Raw genomic sequence first — 21,011 nt, 5'->3', positions numbered from 1 at the left:
TTGACACTGCAGGCCTGATGAGGGGCTCAATCCCACAAACCATGAGATCATGACCTGAGCTGAAATTAACAGTCATACATTTAACCAACTGAGCCTCCCAGGCATCCCATAGTTCTGATACTGATAGAGTTAAACAAGTTTTTTTTTGCTGTGCTGTACCTAAGTGATAAATCTTTAACTTCCAATTTTCCTATTTTCTTTTGCTTTAAACATATCTCTTATAAGCAGTTGATTGCTAGATTTTTATTTTAGTTCAAAATTTATACTAATGTCTTAATGATTAGGATACTTTTACCAAATTACTTCATGTTTTCTGTTTATCCATCATTTTCTGTATGTATATAAATGATATATATGTATATAGATCATATTATTGTTTTCAAATCTGTGTCTTTTTTTCCCCTGAAGTTCTTGAGATTAAAAGTATTACTGTTTTATATGACAACTTTTGTTTACCTTTACCTATGTACTGATACTTTCATTACTTTTCATTCTTTGTTGTACCTCAGGTGCCTGGGTTCACTTCTTGTTTGGGACTACCTTAACTAAAGCCTTACATTGAACTTTCCAGGCCACCTAGGTAGTAGAAATTAGGGTTGCTGACCCTTAATTACAACACCTAAGTGGAAGACTTGCACTTTCTTTTCAGAACTAAGCCACAAGATTGATAATTTTTTTTATTGTTTTCTCAGTGGATTGATTTATATAAAGCTCAGTTTTATGCTGCAGCAATATCCATTTGTTGGCCCAGTCTTATAAGGCACTTGCCCTAAGCTTTGTCTTTTTCCTCCTCAGCCCACCGACATGTGAAAACCAATGCTCAATGTCAGCAAATGCCCTGGAGGCAACAACCAGTTTCCACACATGGCTTCATCACCAAAATACGCTCAGATCTTGGCTTTAACATGTACTTCTGACTTTCTTGTTAGTTCATTGAAAAAAAAATCAATAAAGTTAAATCATACTTTTTAATATATTTTATACTTAAGTCATCATTTTTTTCTTTTAGGAAGACTGGTGCAGTTTTCCCTTACATAGTTTTGAAAATTATGTAATAAAAGTAGGATGCCCCAAAATAGATGCAACTGAGTCTTTCAGAGACTAGTCTTTGGTTACTAAATTAAACATAAATTCAATCTGTCTTTCTAATTCTCAACAATTTGTCCTCAGCTATTTACTTTTTCTAGTTTATTTCCATTTCTATACAATGTATACCATGGCCAAATAATAGTACTTCCTTTTCACAAAAGTATCCTGAATTCATGACTGTTTTTGCAAATTCTCAACAATCTTTCTTACATAGAATCCACCTCGACATGTCAAAAATCCTATTTAAGGACCGTTTCAAATGGTATTTCATCCCAGTTTTCTCTCATCTTCCATCAAGATTTTATGTTCTCTTTTCTTAACTTTTGAAGCCTTTTCTTTTTTACAGTGGAGTAGACCAAGAATAGGTTTTGAATCTGAAGAGAATTTGGTTCTCTTTCTGGTTTTCTAATTTCTTTGTGACTCAATTACTTTATTTAAAACAGATGACATCTTCCTTACAATATTACCTTACTGTGAGGATTGAAATAAAGTAATGCATACATAAAAGAGCCAATTCTCAATAAAAGGGAATTATTTTACTGTTATTTTAAATATCTTGTTAATAATACTTAAATAATATCTATTAAGTATCATGTGTTAATAAGCCTATGCATTATTACCATAAATATATTGTGTTATAATTATTTATGCATTAGTTTTATTGTCTATTAGGCAAGTGCCTCCTTTGAGAATGGGAGTCTCTGTTATTTGTCTTGGTATGTCTAGCATAGTGCCTTACACTTAGTGTTTAATAAATTTGGTTTTCACTAAATGAATTGAATAGAAAAGTAGATATTACAGTATGAGTGAAAGAAGAAGTGGAGCTACCACTTGCAATTAGAAAGAAAGAGAAACAAAAATAAATTGGCACTCTGAAACCTCCTGATACAACTAAAAACATAGAGCTCATCGTATATTTTTCTAGCTGTCTGTCATCTATCTATCTATCTATCTATCATCTATCATCATCTATCTGTCCATAAATAATTCTGTTACCCAAGTAGGCAAAGTAAGCATGCTAAAGATAAAATTTGTTTCAATTATTTTTTTAAGTTTAGATGCTTATTTGTTTATTTTGAAGGAGAGAGAGAGAGGGCAGTTGGGGAGCAGGGGGAGAGAATCCCATGCAGGCTCCATGCTGTCAGTGCAGAGCTCCATGCAGGGCTCCATCTTAAGAACCATGAGATCATGACCTGAGCCTAAATCAAGAGTTGGATACTTAACTGACTTAGCCACCCAGTAGCCCCTAGATTATTTTTTATGAAAATTATCTGCAGGTTGTTTTTCATTGTCATCAAGCTTATCATGTCTATGCCTTAATTTTGTAACCAGCCCTCTAATTCCCATTGTTAATCAACCATAGTTAAATTAGATTGTGATTTATGCAAAAACTGAAAAGAAGTGACTATGTAACTCCCAAAGGAAGCTAAAAATCTCCATTATAAAATACTTTTTTCTAAACATTGTCAGAATCTTCTCTCTTCACTATTTTATATTCAATGAAGAGTCACTTGGGGAGATAGTAGGATCAGTCAGTAGCATGTACTTAGATGTTTGAATTCCCAAGTATTTTAGATGTTGTTTGTATTAAGGACAAATTAAGCTGAAAGTTGTAGTCTAGGGGGCTTTTGGATAAGAAAAGCCTTTAGGCAATTAATGGATTGTTCAAATTGTGCCTATGTGGAGAGCATAACCAGGCAACTTGTGCAGCAATTTATAGTAACTGGGGTAAATGAACCATAGTTAGAAGTAGAATTTATGAACTGTTTGCTAAATTGGTAATTAGCTAGAGATGTAATGCTACAAACTGGAGGTGTTCATAGCACAACAGAGCCAGGATTATCTTGGAGTTTACAGTTTAAATTAACTGACTTCCTTAGAGTTATCTCCCTTGTGAATTAAGGTCTGTTTTGTTATGTATAACATTCTTTTTTTTTTAAGTGGAAAGAAGAAAAGTTGGTGGTAAGTGCAGGAAAAAAGGTTGAAGACTTTTGAAAAGAAACGTTTATAGATTTTCTGTAACCTTAAATTTGGGAAATATGAGCAACAAATAATTTAAGGCTTTTTTACATGCACGTCTTTTGTGTTCAAGTGGATACCATTAATTTGAAGATGTGAGATCAAATGTTGTATTATCTAAACATACTGTTGAAAGTAGAAGCTTTGAAAATGTGAGAATTCTTTTGTTTTTCCCCTCACATTCAACTATTTGGCATGGTCTAAGCACATTGTTATTCAGTAAATTTGAATGATGTGCATTTATTCATTGTCTGATGGAGATCAAGTTTAGAAACACTGAATACCTCTCAAAACAGTGGAAATCCATAAGGGGAAAAGTAGAAAAGAACAGCCAAGAAGCATCCTGTAATGCCATCTTTAGAATTACTTTATTAATAACTTTTGATCAATTAATCAATGTGTAATTGATAAAAAAGGACAATAAATATTTCTTACAATTAGATGACCAGCCAACATCAATGTGGTCTAGTTTACCACAAAGTAAGATGTAGAAAGAGAAAAGTAAAAGATGACATTTTGGCCACTGTGTCTTAGTTTTCAGTTTGCATCATGTCTTTTATTTGAAGTAAAATTGGATTTAAATTAAGTTCTTTATTTGGAGAATTTTCTGGACTTTTGTGAAGGGTGTGTGTGTGTGTGTGTGTGTGTGCACGTGTGTGTGTGTGTGTGTGAAAATAGCTTATGAAGTTGGTCATACAGTTTTTGAGTGTAGACTGGGGAGCTAAATCTTATCACATAAAAGGAATTCTATCACTATTTCTTATGTAGATTGAAATGCAGCATCACTGCTAAACAAGTTGATTGCTATAATCATCATAGAATCATTGACTAGCAACAAGCTTGGCTTTAAAGCTCAGCCTTGTGATGGATGACTTTGAACAAGTCATGTAATGTCTTTGAGTTTATAACTGAAAAATTACATGTCAGAGGTAGTAATATCTAAATAAGAGGGTTGTGAATGGGCACATATTGAAAATATATTAAAAGTTAGAAGTTGACATATCATTTATCTAACTTCCCACTAACTGCAGCATCTTAGCAATTATATCAGTTTGAGCGTTTTCAATAATGTGAAAGTATAAGACAATCTTCTTCTTTTGAGTTAGGATTTCAAATGTCATCGTGATTGACCAGCAAGCTACAAGGAAAGGAAGAGAGATAGAGAAAGGGACGTTTGAGTAAAGGCAGGAGAGGAAATGAAGAACCTGTTTGAGGGAATTGTGTTTGAAGTAGAATACTTAGGGTTTTTTTTTTTTTTTTTTGGGAGGAGGGCAGAAATGAGTAAAGACATACACATGGAGAGAGAAAGACAGCTGAATAGTTAATAAGGCAGGTATAGACTCTGAACTCCATGCTGGTAGTACCCTGTGTGTATCATTCATAACTTTATTCCCGGCAGCAAGCACTGTCACATACAGGCACTTAAAATATTAGATAGAACCATATGAAATTCGTGCTATTCACTCATTTCTAACAGACAAAAAATGACAGTTTCATATAGTTCAACCTTATATTTGTCAAACAGATTAATGAATAAATGTGGAAATAAAATGGAGAATCTCAAATATACTTGTGAATTATGGTTGTATTCAATAGAAGATTCAGATCAGTAGCTTCAGCAGGAGGATGACGCAGTCAAAGCTGTGCTTTGGAAAGATTCCTCTGGCTATAGGATGAAGCATGGTTTATATGGGGTGGGAGAATGGAGACAAATGAAAAGTACAATTTAGGATGTTTGCTACTTGAGATATTTTAAGGGCCTAAGCTTGGGCATTGTCAAAAAGAAAAGGAAAGAAAGGGAAACCCAGGGTAGAATGGTTAACTATATGCTTCAATTCTTTTGAAAATCCAATTTTCTCTTGAGTGAAAGTTTGTTCAATTGGCCTGTTGATTGAAAGCATAGTAGAATAACAGAAGGATCTATTCAAATGGAATTAAAACTAAATCTCTAGGGCAAATTACATAAATTCTTCTATAATACACCTAAAAACATTAGGCCAAGAAGCTTGAATTGTTTTCAGTACCAAGTAGTTTCTCTCTTTGAAGATGGAAAAAAATGTAGCAGGATGGATTAGTGTTTTTATCTTTTCATATGTACTGATCAAATGTAAACTATTTGAATTATGTGATTAGAAATACACGTGGTTTTATCTTGAGGAAGTTCCTCCCACAACACTACAAATTTGTAGTGTTTACCTTAACTTTATTTACTGACTGTAAGCACAGTATATAAAAATTATATACAACTTCTATTGTATGTACAATTGTATATGTACAATTATAGACAATAATTACATACAATTTGTAAAATAAAGAAAAGCACAAAATTAACATTATACACAATTCACCTCTTAGAGATAGCTGTAAACAGTTTATGCTATATTTAGAATCTCTATGCTTTATACTTTTGTGTTCCCATATTTACAGACTTCGTTTTATCTGTCATAAATATTCTTAGTTTTCCTTGTCTCCCTTTGCTCTTTCTGTCAGTGCCCCAGAGTCTCTTTCTCAGACATTAATCTTGATACCAGTCAGTTGAACAAACCCATGTCAGATTGTTCAGAGGTTAGTAGGGCTCTAACGCAACTCATCTATACTGAGGCAAAATATTGCTTCGCATCCTCTCACATCTTACGTGGAGGTGATGAGACTCCTGGAAAATTTGAAACAGTTTTTATTCCCTCCTTGGTTAGAAGCAGTACATAGAATTATATGATTTCAATATTCTTCATCTATATTCAATATTCTTCCTCTATATCACTAATTATTGACATCATTGTTTATTTATGAGCCACTTAAATCCTAGGATTTATGTCTTCTCTCATCCCATTGCTGGATTCATAATCTCCAAATTTATTTTGAATTAATGTTGCTAGAATAGGGATAGTAATATTTTGCCACTTTAAAGAGTGTAAATAGAGGTTGTAATAGAGGTTGTCAAGCCAAGTTTTGTAGGGAGGCTCAGTTACTGAATTTAGTAGATACAGAAATAAAGTAGAGGTTAGTTAAAGACTCCTTCTATCAGTTCTTACATTGATTTTGCTGAGTTTCAGAGGTCCAGGCTTGAACAAGCTATTGATCATTTCTTAATTGAGTCCATTTTTACTTGAAGGGGTGATTCTTCTTAGGGGGCTAAGAATTTGTTTATCTATATTCATAATTTCCAATGCTGCTATGACTGCATTTTCCCCTTTTGTGTTTCTACTAACACTTTAAAGGGAAGGTGGTGAAGGTTAATCAGGCAGAGCCTTCTGCCATTAGTTTTCATGGAAACCAAGAAGTCAGCACCCTAACATCATCACAATGAATGTGAGATCATTTTCTTTTCATCCTCTTGAACTTGGTGGAGCTATGGAATAGTAAGTTACAATCCCCAAGTGATAACATCACATATTGTAAGCTGTTCATAGGTATTAACGCCTATGAAGACAGTTGTCAACCTTCTCTTCCTTTAGATAAATAATGTATTTTGATCATTTTATTCCTTTGAAGCATAGATTTTAATTTACAAAGGAAGTGAACTGATCTCTTCCTGTTATATGAAAGCTCATTTTCTCTCATTATATAATTTCTTAGACACCCCAAAAAAACAAGATACCTAGGGTCTACATTGTTTTATGTTCTTAATATGTAAAAGACATTGTCACAGAGGAAACAACAAAACAGCTTGTTCATTAGCAAGCACAGCATGTAGATGGAAACGAAGGGACAGAAGCAAGACCCTAATTATCCCCATGAATTCCTCTTCTTCCTTAGAAAAAGAAGACCCTATTTTCCTCTTAGTAACAATGTCCTTTAGGGCCTGCACTACAAACTTATTTTTTCATATGTCTGTAAGTCAATATGTAAGCTTGATCATTTTTGCCTAATAAACACAACATGAATTCCCACTAGAAGTCAACTAATGGGTATTTCAAGTGCAATTTTCTGTGTGTATTAAATGAGTAAGTTGAAAACTTCACTGTTCTGAAGCTCCTTTGGTGAGCAGGGCAATATTACAAGGGATTTTGGACAGCCCCATAAAAGAAAAATTACACTATAATTCTGCCCTTCCATAGGATAATTTTTATTTTTTTGGATGCAAGATTTCTTTAGCACCCATTTGACTTATGGTCCCTATTTCTAAAACTGGTACCCTCCTCTGCCTAGAAATGAAAATTGGTTACTTAAACCAGTTCCATATTTTAATAATTGTAAGCAATTTTTAAACATGTATGGCATATTCCATGGATTTCAATAAGAATTTATATATGTGCAGATGAAAAGGAAACAAAACAAAACAAAACAAAAACCTATGTTTTTCATTTTAGCCAAGATTGTCTTTGTCCACAAAAAGTACAGGAAATTGAACATGTAATAATGAAGGCTTAATATTTGTGCACTGCTGGAGTGCTTCTGGGTGATTATATTTTAACAAAAGTTAATGGCCAAGTAATGGAAATAATGAGCTGAAGTGAAAATCCAATATGAGTTTGATGAGCAGAACATTTTGAATGGAAGCATACTAAAAGAGAAAATCTCCATGGAACATTTCACGTCTTAGTATTCCTGCAGCTTATTAGTTTAGTATGAAAATGGACATGATTGATAAAGAAATCTAAATGGATGTGTGCTGGTGATCTTTAAAAGCAATGGGGCAAAACCTGAAGTTTCCTTAAAAGAAAAAGAAAAAGAAAAAAAGAGTAAAGAAAATCCTTTTAAACATTTCTCTGTTTCCATTAACTCTTCACATGCATTTATCTGTTTGCACATGACCTATGATCCTGATTACAGATCAACAAATGTTTAGTCTGTTATCAGAAAGTATCCAAAAGACTTTGAAGTAGGAGTAGGAAAAGTTGATGAGAATGGGCATGCCATAAATGATAAGGGGAGATTTCAGGCTCTGATGGACAAAGAATATCACTTTTGAGACATATTAATGAATAGCATATTTTTCACATGGAGATTCCTTTAATTCCAGATAATTACTTAAATCTTTAGAATTCATTCTAGAATTACTGGAGGAAAAAAAGGGAATGCTAAACCTTCCCAGAACTGTTAACAACAGAAATATATGTCAGTATTCAAATGTTGAAAGGCTCAAATGATCCACCCTCATCACCACTACCACTAACCATCAGCAGCAATGACATCATTATCATCACAAATAACATTCACTGAGCATTTATTAAAGGCTATACACCAGCCAGCATAGTTTACAAAATTTCATTCAATTCTCACAATCAAATGTGGTTAGTCTTTGAATTCTAGTTTTATAAGTAAAAAAAATTAAGTAACTTGTTGAAAGCTCATAGTCTGCATGATAAGCAGGGAAATGAAGTCTTGTTTTATACACTGGGTTATACTGTTACTCACAATGTTAAAGTGCTTCAGAAATTATATTTGATTTACTGTTTAAGTAGCAATTCATACTGAGCATTCTGTGATATAACATTTTTACTTTTTTAATGTTTTATTTATTTCTGTGAGAGAGAGAGAGATTGAGAGAGAGAGAGTGAGCAAGGGAGTGTCAGAGAGAGAGGGAAATACAGAATCTGAAACAAGCTCCAGGCTCTAAGCTAGCTGTCAGCACAGAGCCTGACACGGAGCTCGAAACCAAGAACTGTGAGATCATGACCTGAGCTGAAGTTAGATGCTTAACCAACTGAGCCACCCAGGCGTCCCGAACATTCTGTGATATAAACAAGATATAACTACAAACCATTCACAAGTTCTAATATAACCTGCTTTCTAAATATACTTTCTGTGTATAATTTAGGACCAAACGAATGAAATATTTTGAATATATTTTGATAATGACTTCTTTGTTAATCAAATTTCTTCTAAAAGTCACATTATGTTCTAGTAATTACCTACTGAACTGTAAATTTTATGATAATGATTTATGTATTTCTTTAGCAAAACAGATAAATACAAGAAAAGAAAAAAAAGACAAAGATCCCCTTCCCAAACATACAAAACAAAACAAAATCTGAAAGATTCAATGCAAATTTGGTAGAAAAAGAAGTCAATATGTTATTTGACATTCTGTTGCTAAAACAAATGATTATTTGTTAATCTTCAGTTGTTACAACATTGCATTTACAATTTAAAGTTAAATAGCTATTGACCCGAGGTTTAATTCTTTTTTTTTTTAGAGTCTGACATATTTTCAAATTAATTAACTGATATTCTTCTGCAATTAACATCCTTCATTACATTTTTATGCTTTTGCTCTGGACATATTTGTGCTTTTAAAGTGTTTTATTTTTCATATTTACATGTTTCTTTTATAATATATATTATTTTAACTCCTTTTCTCCAATATAATACTAGTCTCTATATGCCCATATAAGAAATTGCCATTTGCTATTTCAATCTTTAATTCAACATGAATCCAAAATAACTATTAAAATTGTGAATGAAGGACAAAACTAATTCTTTTAAAATTTCTTATTAGAAAAATGATCCATTGTTACTTGGGTCTGAGTGATTAGGGAACATATTTGATGTAGATCACATGAATGGTGAATATACTTGTGTTCCAAGAAAATAAAACATAATTTGAATCTGTAACCTTAATGTGAAATATACATGACACAAAGATTTCAAAACCTTAACAGTTTGCTAACACCTCCCTTTCTACTTAAATTTATATTTACAACTCTTATCAGTTGGTGTGCTTTATAACAGAGAAAAGTGAAATAAAATTTCTATAAGAAAATAAGGTGTCATATGAAAGTGATATTCTATTTTTAAAAATGTATAATATATACATTTGAAATTTTAATTTTCAAGTTTCTATTTATAAGTTTTTCAAATATCTACATATTTCTTCTTACATTGCTTTATGGAATTCTTTCTATTATTTAAATCTTAGCCTTTTATTTTAATACTTGAATGTTTAATATTTTTTAAATTTCTAATTAGATTGTATTCTTAATGAAACCTGGAAATACAAAATAAAGTAACAAATTATGCATTACTAAAAACAATATTTTGCAAGTGTGCCTGTCAATTTTAAGTGTAAAAATGCCTCTGTAGTCATTAAATTAAACCAGTTTATAAACATAAACATCTAGATCAGAGTAGGAAAATGCTGACTAAATGTGGCCCAGTCTTGTTTTTACTTGGATAAATAAAAATACAAATATTTCACATTTTAGCCTCCTTCCTGAATAGCACTTTGACCAGAAGTATTTGACATCTGGAAAATTAAGTGATCTGAGTTTGAAGCCAGTGTATGTGTCTCACTAACCTGAGGGGATAGCAGTGAGAAGAAAAGGAATCAAGAAAACTGGAAAATTCACAAACTGTCTTTCAACTTCTGGAAAAAAAAAGTTTAGTATGTTTATATTTTTTGTAACAGAAAATTCATTAATCCTGTTCCTCTCTCAATACATTGCTTTGACAAATGAGGTGCCATCTAATTTTTTAGACTCACCATGTGTTGTCTATGAGTATTTACTGAGGAAAAATCTCTGGTTAACTGAAATAAATAGGGCAAGACTCACATGTCACCCATGAACAACATAAATAATGCATTTCAAAGGTAGTGGCTTGCACCAATATGGCAAATACATTTTGATGATATAAAAATATTTGGTGCCTTCAGAAAAAATGATAACAATTAAACCTTTTGATCTAATCATACAAAAATATTTTCTACTACCTTAATAATGGTTGTGTCGGGTTTTGTTTTTGTTTGTTTAAATTTCTATCAGCAACAATACAAGCAATTCAATTCAACCATATGCATTTCAACCATACATAACATTGATATCACAATTTATGATTTTGCACCTCCCACCTTGCCCCAATAACAAAGATAAATTGTCTTTCAAAACAAGATGCTCAGGATAACCCATTTTAATCACAGATGATCACCCTTATATATCCTTGGGCCTGAACTAAACCCAATCAGTCTATAAGTTACTTCATCTGAGAAAGGCAATTTAAATGAATGTTTCTCAGAATGGAAAAGAACAATTTCTATAGTAAAATTTCAAGTATTTCAAAATATTCCAAATTTACCTCAAGAATTATTCATAGGGACCCCAATACTGACTTAATTTTTATATGATTACTTAGATCCAGACAGACCTAAAACAAAGCATAAGCTCCTTATCCTTATAGATTAAAAGAAAAACAACACTTTAAAACAACCTACACAACCTTATTTCAACGTATTAGGGGATATTATTTTGTCAAAGCTGAATCATTATTTACAACACCAATATGGTATTGATCAATAGAGCATGAGCTTTTGAACTTGGCAAACACAGTCCTATGATTTGCTTCTCTCATCATTTTTTCCCATTTGTACTACTGTGATATCCTTTGGCTTTGCTTACTAAAAACAAATATGTACACAATAAATATTCCTCTCAATGTTTCTAATTTATCTATGGCAACTGAAGTAATCCTATACTATTTTGCCTCAACAAGATTGAAAAAAAAGTACAAACCTAGATACAAGTCTTGCTTGAAAATACTCTGCCATAAAGTGATTATCCAAAAGATCCATGTTTATATCATTTAAATATTAATATTAAAATAAGAAAATGACTTCTAAAAATTATTATAGATAAATTTGAATCTCCAAATCTGCAGACCCCAAAAGAAACCAAAAATAATTTGCTCAATCAAAGTGTGTGCTATCTTCATAACCTGCTGAAATTCCCATCAGTGCTGAAATGCCATGGAGGCAAAGAAATCTGATCATATTGAAATAGAAATTTAAATTCTTTTAAATCACTATATAGATGGAACTGTATTTTAGTCTGTTCATGAAATATAGTTCACTATTACTGCAAAACTCTTCCTTGTATATTCTTATCAACTGTAACTTCATAAAAAGTTTGATGTTAAGAGTTTGAATTATGAAATAGATGTCTAACCTTTTATTTTCTCTAACGGCTTTGTCTCCCTTCTTCCAAGAGATTGTTGGTTTTGGAGAGCCTTGGGGTTTGCACTCTATGATGACTTCTTGGTCTTTGGTAATAATTATTGTTTTCTTCATTTGATTCAGTGCAAAAGTAGGAGCCGAAGCTATGAAAAAGAAAATGTTAATTCTACCAGAAGCAATGACAATAAATTAATCAAGATTTTGCAACTCTTCTGGGATACATTTCTAAGAAAACCCCAGGATATCGACACATGCAAAAGGCACTAACTCAAAATTTAAACCTATAATTATTAGCAGATAATGGTTTCCTATAATGTGGGGTCTACAGACTATTTCCAAAAAATGACATGTTTTAATTATGATTATCAATTTTAATTGTGAAAGACTAATATGAACACCTTGAACAAAAGGTGATGGTGTTGGCAAGCAAGTTTATTTGATATGTCTACAAGTCTACTATATTTTAGGCATTTATTTAAACCAATTTGACAACCTCATGGATATTTCATAATTATTCTACATCCATTATACAGCAGCATAATGTGCCGGGAGCCGCACCAGCCTCTCTGGATGGCAGTCACAGCAAGGAAACTGGTATCTCCTTCTGCTACTACTGGCTCATGTTGGAAATGAGGCTGCTGGTATTGACCAGGTCTCACAATATTCCAGATCAGACCGATATTCCCCACACAGATTGATCATAAGGAAAGGCATGTCCTTGCCTTTCCAAAGATGATTGTCAAAAGGCTCTTCCTAAGGGTCTTGCAGCTCCAAGACTTACATAATAAAGGGGGCTTGAGTCTGGCCCTGAGGCAAAGAGCCTAATTTAGAGTTAAGGGCAAATATCTACCCCCACCCATTTGTTTCTGCCTGAAGCATTTTCTGGCTTTGTTTATGCTGACTACTCCCTGTGAAGGAACCTTTTGAGGAACTTCTTCTTTTTGTGATTATGAGAGCATAGGTATCTCCTGAAAGACCTGTTTTTGACCCCTGCTCACAGAGAAGTAGCTTCACCCTCTTATGCTAAAAACATTTTCTGGTATGCTAAAGAAGCCTTCCTTCCCTATAAGATAAGCATCTAAATCCTCTACCTCAATGACTATTGATAAAGGTTATGCATGAGTCTTCTACAAATCTATTTTCTGGGAAATTCTTACATATCAAAGAAGTTTGTTGTCAGAAATCATTGTCTAAGGCAAATGCCACTTCTGTGCCATCTCCAAAAACTTAAAATAAAGTGGAGCCCCAGTCAGAGCAGAGATGCCTGCATGCTGGTCAGAAAGAATCTCTGGGGCTCTCTCAAGTCCCTCTCTTGCCGACACCGTCCATCCTTCAGGGACACCTGGACGTGCCAGAGCCGGCCTCCAGCAATAATGCATGGCACAACAATCTTAAAAGGTATGTATAAAACAAAAAAAAAGATATGTGTATGTAACTGAGAGTGGTTAAGAATTGAAAGAAAAAAGGGAGAAGGAGTTAAGACAGCAGAGAAATAGGGGAACTGGGATTTTCCTCATCCCTCAAACACAGCTGTATTGAGGTCAGATCACTTGGAACACCCAGAAAATTGATCTGCAGAGTGGCAGAAAGATTTCAACAGTTAGAGGGAGACAGCTTGGCAGGATATAAGTGTATGTATATGAAGTGGGGGATATAAAACAGCATAAGCATGGGAGGGATGGCACCTTTTCTGTGGAGAGATAAAATGGAAGAGAAAGAGAGAGGTTTTTGAAAGTACAGCATTGAGTTAGCACAAGAGGGAAACCTCCCTGGATCACAGACTGGGGAAGAAGAAATATGGAGAGTGCCAGTTTCTTTTTTGCAAGCAGATTTTGGAGCTGAAACCTGGAAGTTTCAGAAGTGCATGACTTTCTGCAGAGTGAGGCCAGGGGCCATGGTGTACACTCCTGGGGAGGAAGAAGCTGACCCCAGAGTCCACAGAGCCATGTGGCAATCTCTGGGGTGCACTGAGAGAGAATAGTCTGCTTTAGGTAGTACTTTGGGAAGAGGGTTTATTGCCTCCACTAGGACAAAAGACTCTGCAGGTGTCATCCAGAGGGCTTTTATCTGCTGGCTGGAGAGACTCTACTCTGAAACAAGGGAGAAAAGCTGTACTGAGCTGGGTGCTGTAAGGCTTTGGTTTGTGAATCCCAGCCTGGCACCTAGAAGGTGCGGGAGAACTGTGGAGCAGGACAAGCTGACTGCCTGAACAGCGTGGGTTGAGGTACTTAGTATGGGAAGGAGAGACTGGAGTGTCACCATTTTTCCCCTCAGCATCAACATGGTGGGACTTCAGAGAGAAGCACAGCAGTCCCCAGTGGACATGGGATATGCTTGATCCAAACCCCACCCCTCCATGCCTGGCAACTTCTTATTTACTGGAGCAAGACTGACTGACCCAATGAAGCCAGCCTCTCCTCCAGACCAGCACAGCCACCATATTCCCAGGCACCAACAGACAAATTGTTTCTTTTGTTATTTTATTTATTTATTTCCTCCCTCTTCTTTTGAAATCAGATCAGGCTAATAGTTTCTGATTTAATTTTAGTCAACTCTTACTCATATATGTATATATATTACATATATATATTTAATCAGGCATTTTCATTCTTTTTCTATCTTTTCTCTTTCTTCTTTATTCTCATTTCTCTTTCTCTGAAATTAGCCTCATAGAATAGTACTCTCAGGTGCAGAACACATAATAAGCTTTTAAGACATGCAAAAGACAGAAATTTAGCCAAAATGACAGAACAGAGGAATTCTACCCCCCCAAAAAAAGGTCAAGAAGAAATCACAGCCACAGAATTGCTCAAAACAGATATTTTAAAAATGTGTCTAAAACAAGAATTCAGAATAACAATCATAAGACTAATAGCTGGGTTTGAAAAAAACATAGAAGACACCAGAGAAACTCTTGCTGCAGAGATCAAAGACACAAAAACTAGTCAGGGGGGAGTAAAAAATGATAGCTATAACTGAGAGGAAAAATAAACTAGATACAGTGACAGAAGATGGAAGAAGCAGAGGAGAGAATAGGTGAAATAGAAGATAAAATTACAGGAAAAAAATGAAGCTTAAAAAAATAGAGGAAGGAAATTACTAGATCATAAGGGGAGAAAGAAAACTAAGAGATTCCATGAAACAAAACAATGTCTGTATTATAGGAGTCCCAGAAATAAAAGAGTGAGAGAAAGGGGTAGAGGATTTATTTGAACAACCTATAGCTGAGAACTTCTCTAATCTGGAGAAAGAAACAGGCATCCAGGTCCAAAAGGCATAGAGATCTCCCTTCAAAATCAACAAAAACAGGTCAACACCACGTTATTTCATAGTGACACTGGCAAAATAATAAATAAATAAATAAATAATAAATAAATAAATAAATAAATAGAATTCTGAAAGCAGCTAGGGACAAAACGTCCTTAACCTACACGGATAGACACATAAGGTTAAGTAGCAGACCTCTCCACTGAAGCTTGGCAGGCTAGAAAGGAATGCAAGAAATAGTCAAAGAGCTGAATAGGAGAAATATGCAGTCAAGAATCCTTTATCCAGCAAGGCTGTCATTCAGAATAGAAGGAGAGATAAAGACTTCCTCAAACAAACAAAAACTAAAGGAGTTTGTGATCACTAAACCAGCCCTGCAAGAGATCCTAAGTGGGACTCTGTGAGTTGAAAGCAGCAAAGACTACAAAGAACCAGAAAACATCACAACAAACATGAAATCTACAGATAACCAAATGGCACTAAATTAACATCTTTCAATAATCACTTTGAATATGAATGGACTAAATGCCCCCTATCAAAAGACATAGGGTATCAGATGGTTAAAAAATTACAAACAACAGGGGCACCTGGGTGGCTAAGTTGGTTAAGCATCCAACTTCGGCCAGGTCATGATCTCACAGTTTGTGGGTTCAAGCCCTGTGTCGGGCTCTGTGCTGTCAGTCAGCTCAGAGTCTGGATCCTGTTTCAGATTTTGTGTCACCCTCTCTCTCTACACCTACCCCACTTGTGCTCTGTCTCTCTCTGTCTCAAAAATAAATAAACTATAGAAATTTTTTTTAAATACAAAAAACAAAAACAAGATCCAACTACCAGCTATATGCTGCCTCTAAGAGACTGGTTTTAGACCTGAGGACACCTGAAGATTGAAAATGAGGGGATAGAGAATCATCTATCATGCTAATGGATGCCAAAAGAAAGTCAGAGTAGCCATACTTATATCAGACAAACTATATTTTATTTTTTATTTTTTAGAAACATTTTAATGTTCATTTTTGATAAAGAGAGAGACAAAGCATGAGTGGGGGAGGGGCAGAGAGAGAGAAGACACAGATCTGAAGCTGGTTCCAGGCTCTGAGCTGTCAACACAGAGCCTGATGCAGGGCTTGAACTCATGAACCATGAGATCATGACCCGAGTTGAAGTCAGATGCTTAACCGACTCACCCACCCAGGTGCCTCAAGATGAACTAGAGTTTAAAACAAATATTGTAACAAAAGATGAAGAATGAAAGGCATTTTATCAGAATTAAGGGGGCTATCCATCAGGAAGAGCTAACAATTGTCGATATTTATGTCCCCAAGTGTAGTTCCCAAATATATAAATAAATTAATCACAAGCATAAACAAACCTGTTGATAATAATACCATAATTGTAGATGACTTTAATACTCCACATATAGCAATGGACAGGTCAATTAGGCAGAAAATCATAAGGAAATAATGGCTCTGAATGACACATTGGACCAGATGGGCTTAATAGATGTATTCAGAACGTTTTATCCTGAAGCAGAAGAATACACATTCTTTCAAGTGCACATGGAACATTTTCCAAAATAGATCACATATTGGGTCACAAAACATCTCTCAATAGGTACAAAAAGATTGAGATCATCTAATATATATTTTCAGATCACAATGCTAGGAAACTTGAAATCAACCATAAGAAAACATTTTGAAAGCCCCCAAATGCATGGAGGTTAAAGAATATCTTACTAAAGAATGAAGGAGTTAACCAGGAAATTAAAGAATAAATTAAAAGTTACATGGAAAGAAATGAAAATGAAAACACAACAATCCAAACCCTCTGGGATGCAGCAAAGGCAATCTTAAGAGGAAAAGACATTGCAGTCCAGGCCTATCTCAAGAAGCAAGAAAGATCCCAAATATACAACCTAACCTTACACCTAAGGGAGCTAGAAAAATAGCAGCAAATAAAACACAAAGCCAGCAGAAGAAGGGAAATAATAAAGATTAGAGCAAAAATAAACAAGATAGAATTGAAAAAAAAAAACAAAACAGTAGAACAGATCAATGAAATCAAGAGCTACTTATTTGAAAGAATAAATAAAATTAACAAGCCCCTAGACAGACTTCTCAAAAAGAAAAGAGAGAGGACTCAGATAAAATCACGAATGAAAGAGGAGAGATTACAATCAATACCACAGAAATATAAACAATTATAAAAGAATACTATGAAAAATCGTATGCCAACAAACTGGACAATCTTTAAGAAATGGACAAATTCCTAGACACACACTACTAAAACTCAAACAGGAAGAAATAGAAAATTTGAATCAGTTATCAAAAATCTCTCAACAAAAAAAAGTCCTGGGCCAGATGGCTTCCCAGGGGAATTCTACCAGACATTTAAAGCAGAGTTAATACCTATTCTCTCAAACTGTTTCAAAAAATAGAAATGGAAGGACATTTTACAAACTCAATCTATGAAGCCAACCTTACCTTCATTCCAAAACCAAAGACCCACTAAAAAGAATTACAGGCCTATATCCCTGATGAGCAAAGATGCAAATATTCTCAACAAGATACTAGCAAATTGAATTCAATAGTACATTAAAAGAATCATTCACCATGATCAAGTGGGATTTATTCCTGGGCTGCATGCTAGTACAATATTAGCAAATCAATCAATGTGATACACCATATTAATAGAAGAAAACTATTAGAACCATATGATCTTGCCAATAGATGCAGAAAAAGCGTTTGACAAAATATACCATCTTTTTTTAATTAAAAAAAAAACCTCTGAAGAAAGTCAGGATAGAAGGAACATGCCTTAACATCATAAAAACCATATATGAAAGACCCACAGCTAATATACTGAAAGAGGAAAAACTGAGAGCTCGTCCCCTGAGATCAGGAACATGACAGGGATATACACTCTCACCACTCCTCTTCAACATATTGTTGGAAGTCACAGCCTGAACAGTCAGACAATAAATGAAATAAAAATCGTCCAAATTGGCAAAGAAGACAAACTTTAGCTTTTTGCAGAAAACATGATACTCTACATGGAAAACTTGAAAGACTCCACAAAAAAAAAAAAAAACCTGCTGGAATTGATCCAAGAATTCAGCAAAGTCATAGGATATAAAATCCACATACAAAAATCAGTTGCATTTCTATACACCAATAATGAAGCAATAGAAAAAGATATCAGGGAATTGATCCCATTTATAATTGCACCAAAAAACATAAAATAGCTAGGAAAAAACCTAACCAAAGAGGAAAAAGAACTGTAGGCTAAAAACTGTAGAAAACTTATTAAAGAAACTGAAGAAGACACAAAGAAATGGAAAACATTCCATGCTCATGGATTGGAAGAACAAATATTATTAAAATGTTGATACTACCCAAAGCAATCTACACATTCCGTCCAATCCTGATTAGAATAACATCAGCATTCTTCACAGAACTGGAATAAACAATCCTAAAATTTGTATGGAACCAGAAAAGACCCCAAATAGCCAAAGTAATGTTCGGGGGAAAATAAAAGCCAGAGGCATCAGAATCTCGGATTTTAAGCTATAGTACAAAGCTGCAATCATCAAGACAGTATGGTAGGGGTGCAAAAACAGACACATAGATCAATGGAATAGAATAGAGAACTCAGAAGTGGACCCACAAATATATGGGCAACTAATCTTTTGAAAAAACAGGAAAGAACATTTAATGGGAAAAAGACGGTCTCTTTAGCAATGTAAACAATTAAGGCTGAATTAGCTTTTTCATTCAGAAATATTGGAGTGTAAGCTGACATGAAAGTACATTCATATTTGATTGGTGATGCTGTAGGAGATGGAAATTTCAGCTCCTGTATTGACTTTGGGTGGGTTTATTACAATGTGGAGAAATTCCAAGTGCAAGCATTCATAATTCAGTAAGGTGATTTATAGAATGTTACACTTAGCTAATATGTAAATGGTAAGTTCCCAGATTCCTGGGATCTTGGGTATTTCTGTTAATATTGTGCTTTGGGAATTTTAGTGCAGATCGATAAAGTACATGTGGGCTCCTACCCACTTTGGGAGACAGTAAGTTATGGTCGCTCAAGTCTCTTTCTTTCTATTACATATATCCCAGAGCAAAGTTTAGGAAACTGGAATGCAAAAAATAAAATCCATTCCAGTAGCCCAACCATGTTTGATTGCCTAGCCCATTCCACTGGATGGAATCTTTCTTGTAGTACTTAACTAGTGAAGTGCTAGTAGTGGTTACACTACTATCAATGGTGTAACCCTCTGAGACAGTGGGGCTTAGCCTCAGAAAGGCTTTCCTTTTCACATAAAGATAATAATGGTTGATACCCAATGATAGAGGGTGCTTTACCTGGCTCAGAGTGTTGCCTTTCCCTTGGAATGTTATCATGCTTATTGGTAAGTAAGAGCTGTGTGCGTAAATATTAAACATTGTTATGGAAGCAGGGAGAGACTGCTAGAAATCTACAGTATGATCCTCTGCCCTCAAGACATTATTTTATGAAAGTTAATATATTTGTTAGATGATTTTTATATACCATAAAAAAGATAGCGTGTAAACATATTAAAACTTAAGTTGGAAAGACCTTATAAAAAAGTTATGGGACAAACTGTACCCAATGTAAACTTGTCCCCCAAAAGCTTAAAAACATATATCAGCAAAACATATTACTTGTTTTAAAGTCATAAACTAGGTTTTTAAAATTACATCATAAAACTTCAGTATAGTAAGAATTAGAGCATGAAAAGAAGTAACACATTTTTCCTATTTATTTAATTAGATTGCGTACCTAGAATCCTCAGCTCAGCACTCGCATAAATAGCTCCATATTTATTTTCGGCCAAACACTGATACATTCCAGCATCTGACTGATTCACATTGTGGATCATCAATACTCCATTAACCATCTCAATCCTATTCTGTAATAAAATAAAAAATATATATATAAAGTGAATAAATCATACAGATTTTGCGGTGATTCTCTTCTAGACCAAGGAAAAGAAGTCTCCAATGAATGCAGTGGAGCATTATTTGACAAGTTAGCAACACAAATTTACTGTTCATTATTTTATGGTAAAATCTCTTTTGTAAATTATAACTATTTCTTGGTCAGAAAAGATATCATAACTGCATTTTCCTGTAGCAATTCTTAAGAGTTTAGTTTCAATTTTGTTTTTATACTGAGTGGCTTTTTTTGGTATACTAGCTCAGCCTATAAAATATAATCAGCAGATGATGGTTTTGTGTGAATTCATTTTACGTAAGACGAAGGGGTTCACATGTGGAAAAAACTGTGACTGTAGACAAGTAAGATCAAAGTTAAAAACAGCTCAGGTCAAACCAAGAATCCCTTTGCTAAGGGTGCCTGGGTGGCTCAGTCAGTTAAACGTTTGACTTCGGGTTAGGTCATGATCTCATGGTTTGTGGGTTGGAGCCCTGGATTGGGCTCACACTGGCAGTGGGGAGCCTGTTTAGGATTCTCTCTCTGCCCTTCCCCCATTGGTGCCTTTTCTCTCTCTCAAAATCGATGAATAAACCCAAAAAATCCCTTTATTTTATTTTATTTTATTTATTTTTTAATTTTTTTAAAGCTTTTATTATTATTTTTTTAATGTTTTATTTATTTCTAGGAGAGAGAAAGAGAGACAGCGTGAGCAGGGGAGGGTCAGAGAGAGAGGGAGTCACAGACTGAAGCAGGCTCCAGGCTCTGAGCTGGCAGTCAGCACAGA

At 34.4% G+C, this 21,011-nt stretch overlaps 1 protein-coding gene across 1 annotated transcript in view; it reads right to left on the bottom strand.

Annotated features, from left to right (window-relative positions):
- Window positions 1-21,011, bottom strand: part of CNTN5 (contactin 5) — a 433,859-nt gene that overhangs the window by 260,597 nt on the left and 152,251 nt on the right. The window contains exons 7-8 of the mRNA XM_039221110.1: window positions 20,072-20,201; window positions 11,991-12,141 (exon numbers count right to left, since the gene is read on the bottom strand). Of these exons, the coding sequence (XP_039077041.1) occupies window positions 11,991-12,141; window positions 20,072-20,201 (281 nt within the window). The remainder of the gene's footprint in view (window positions 1-11,990; window positions 12,142-20,071; window positions 20,202-21,011) is intronic.

Source organism: Hyaena hyaena, unplaced genomic scaffold (genome assembly GCF_003009895.1).
Source record: "Hyaena hyaena isolate Hyena2069 unplaced genomic scaffold, ASM300989v1 scaffold_945, whole genome shotgun sequence".
In the NCBI taxonomy this organism is placed as follows: domain Eukaryota; kingdom Metazoa; phylum Chordata; class Mammalia; order Carnivora; family Hyaenidae; genus Hyaena; species Hyaena hyaena.
The sequence above is the reverse complement of the archived record's forward strand: the minus strand, read 5'-3'. Positions and strand labels throughout refer to the sequence as shown.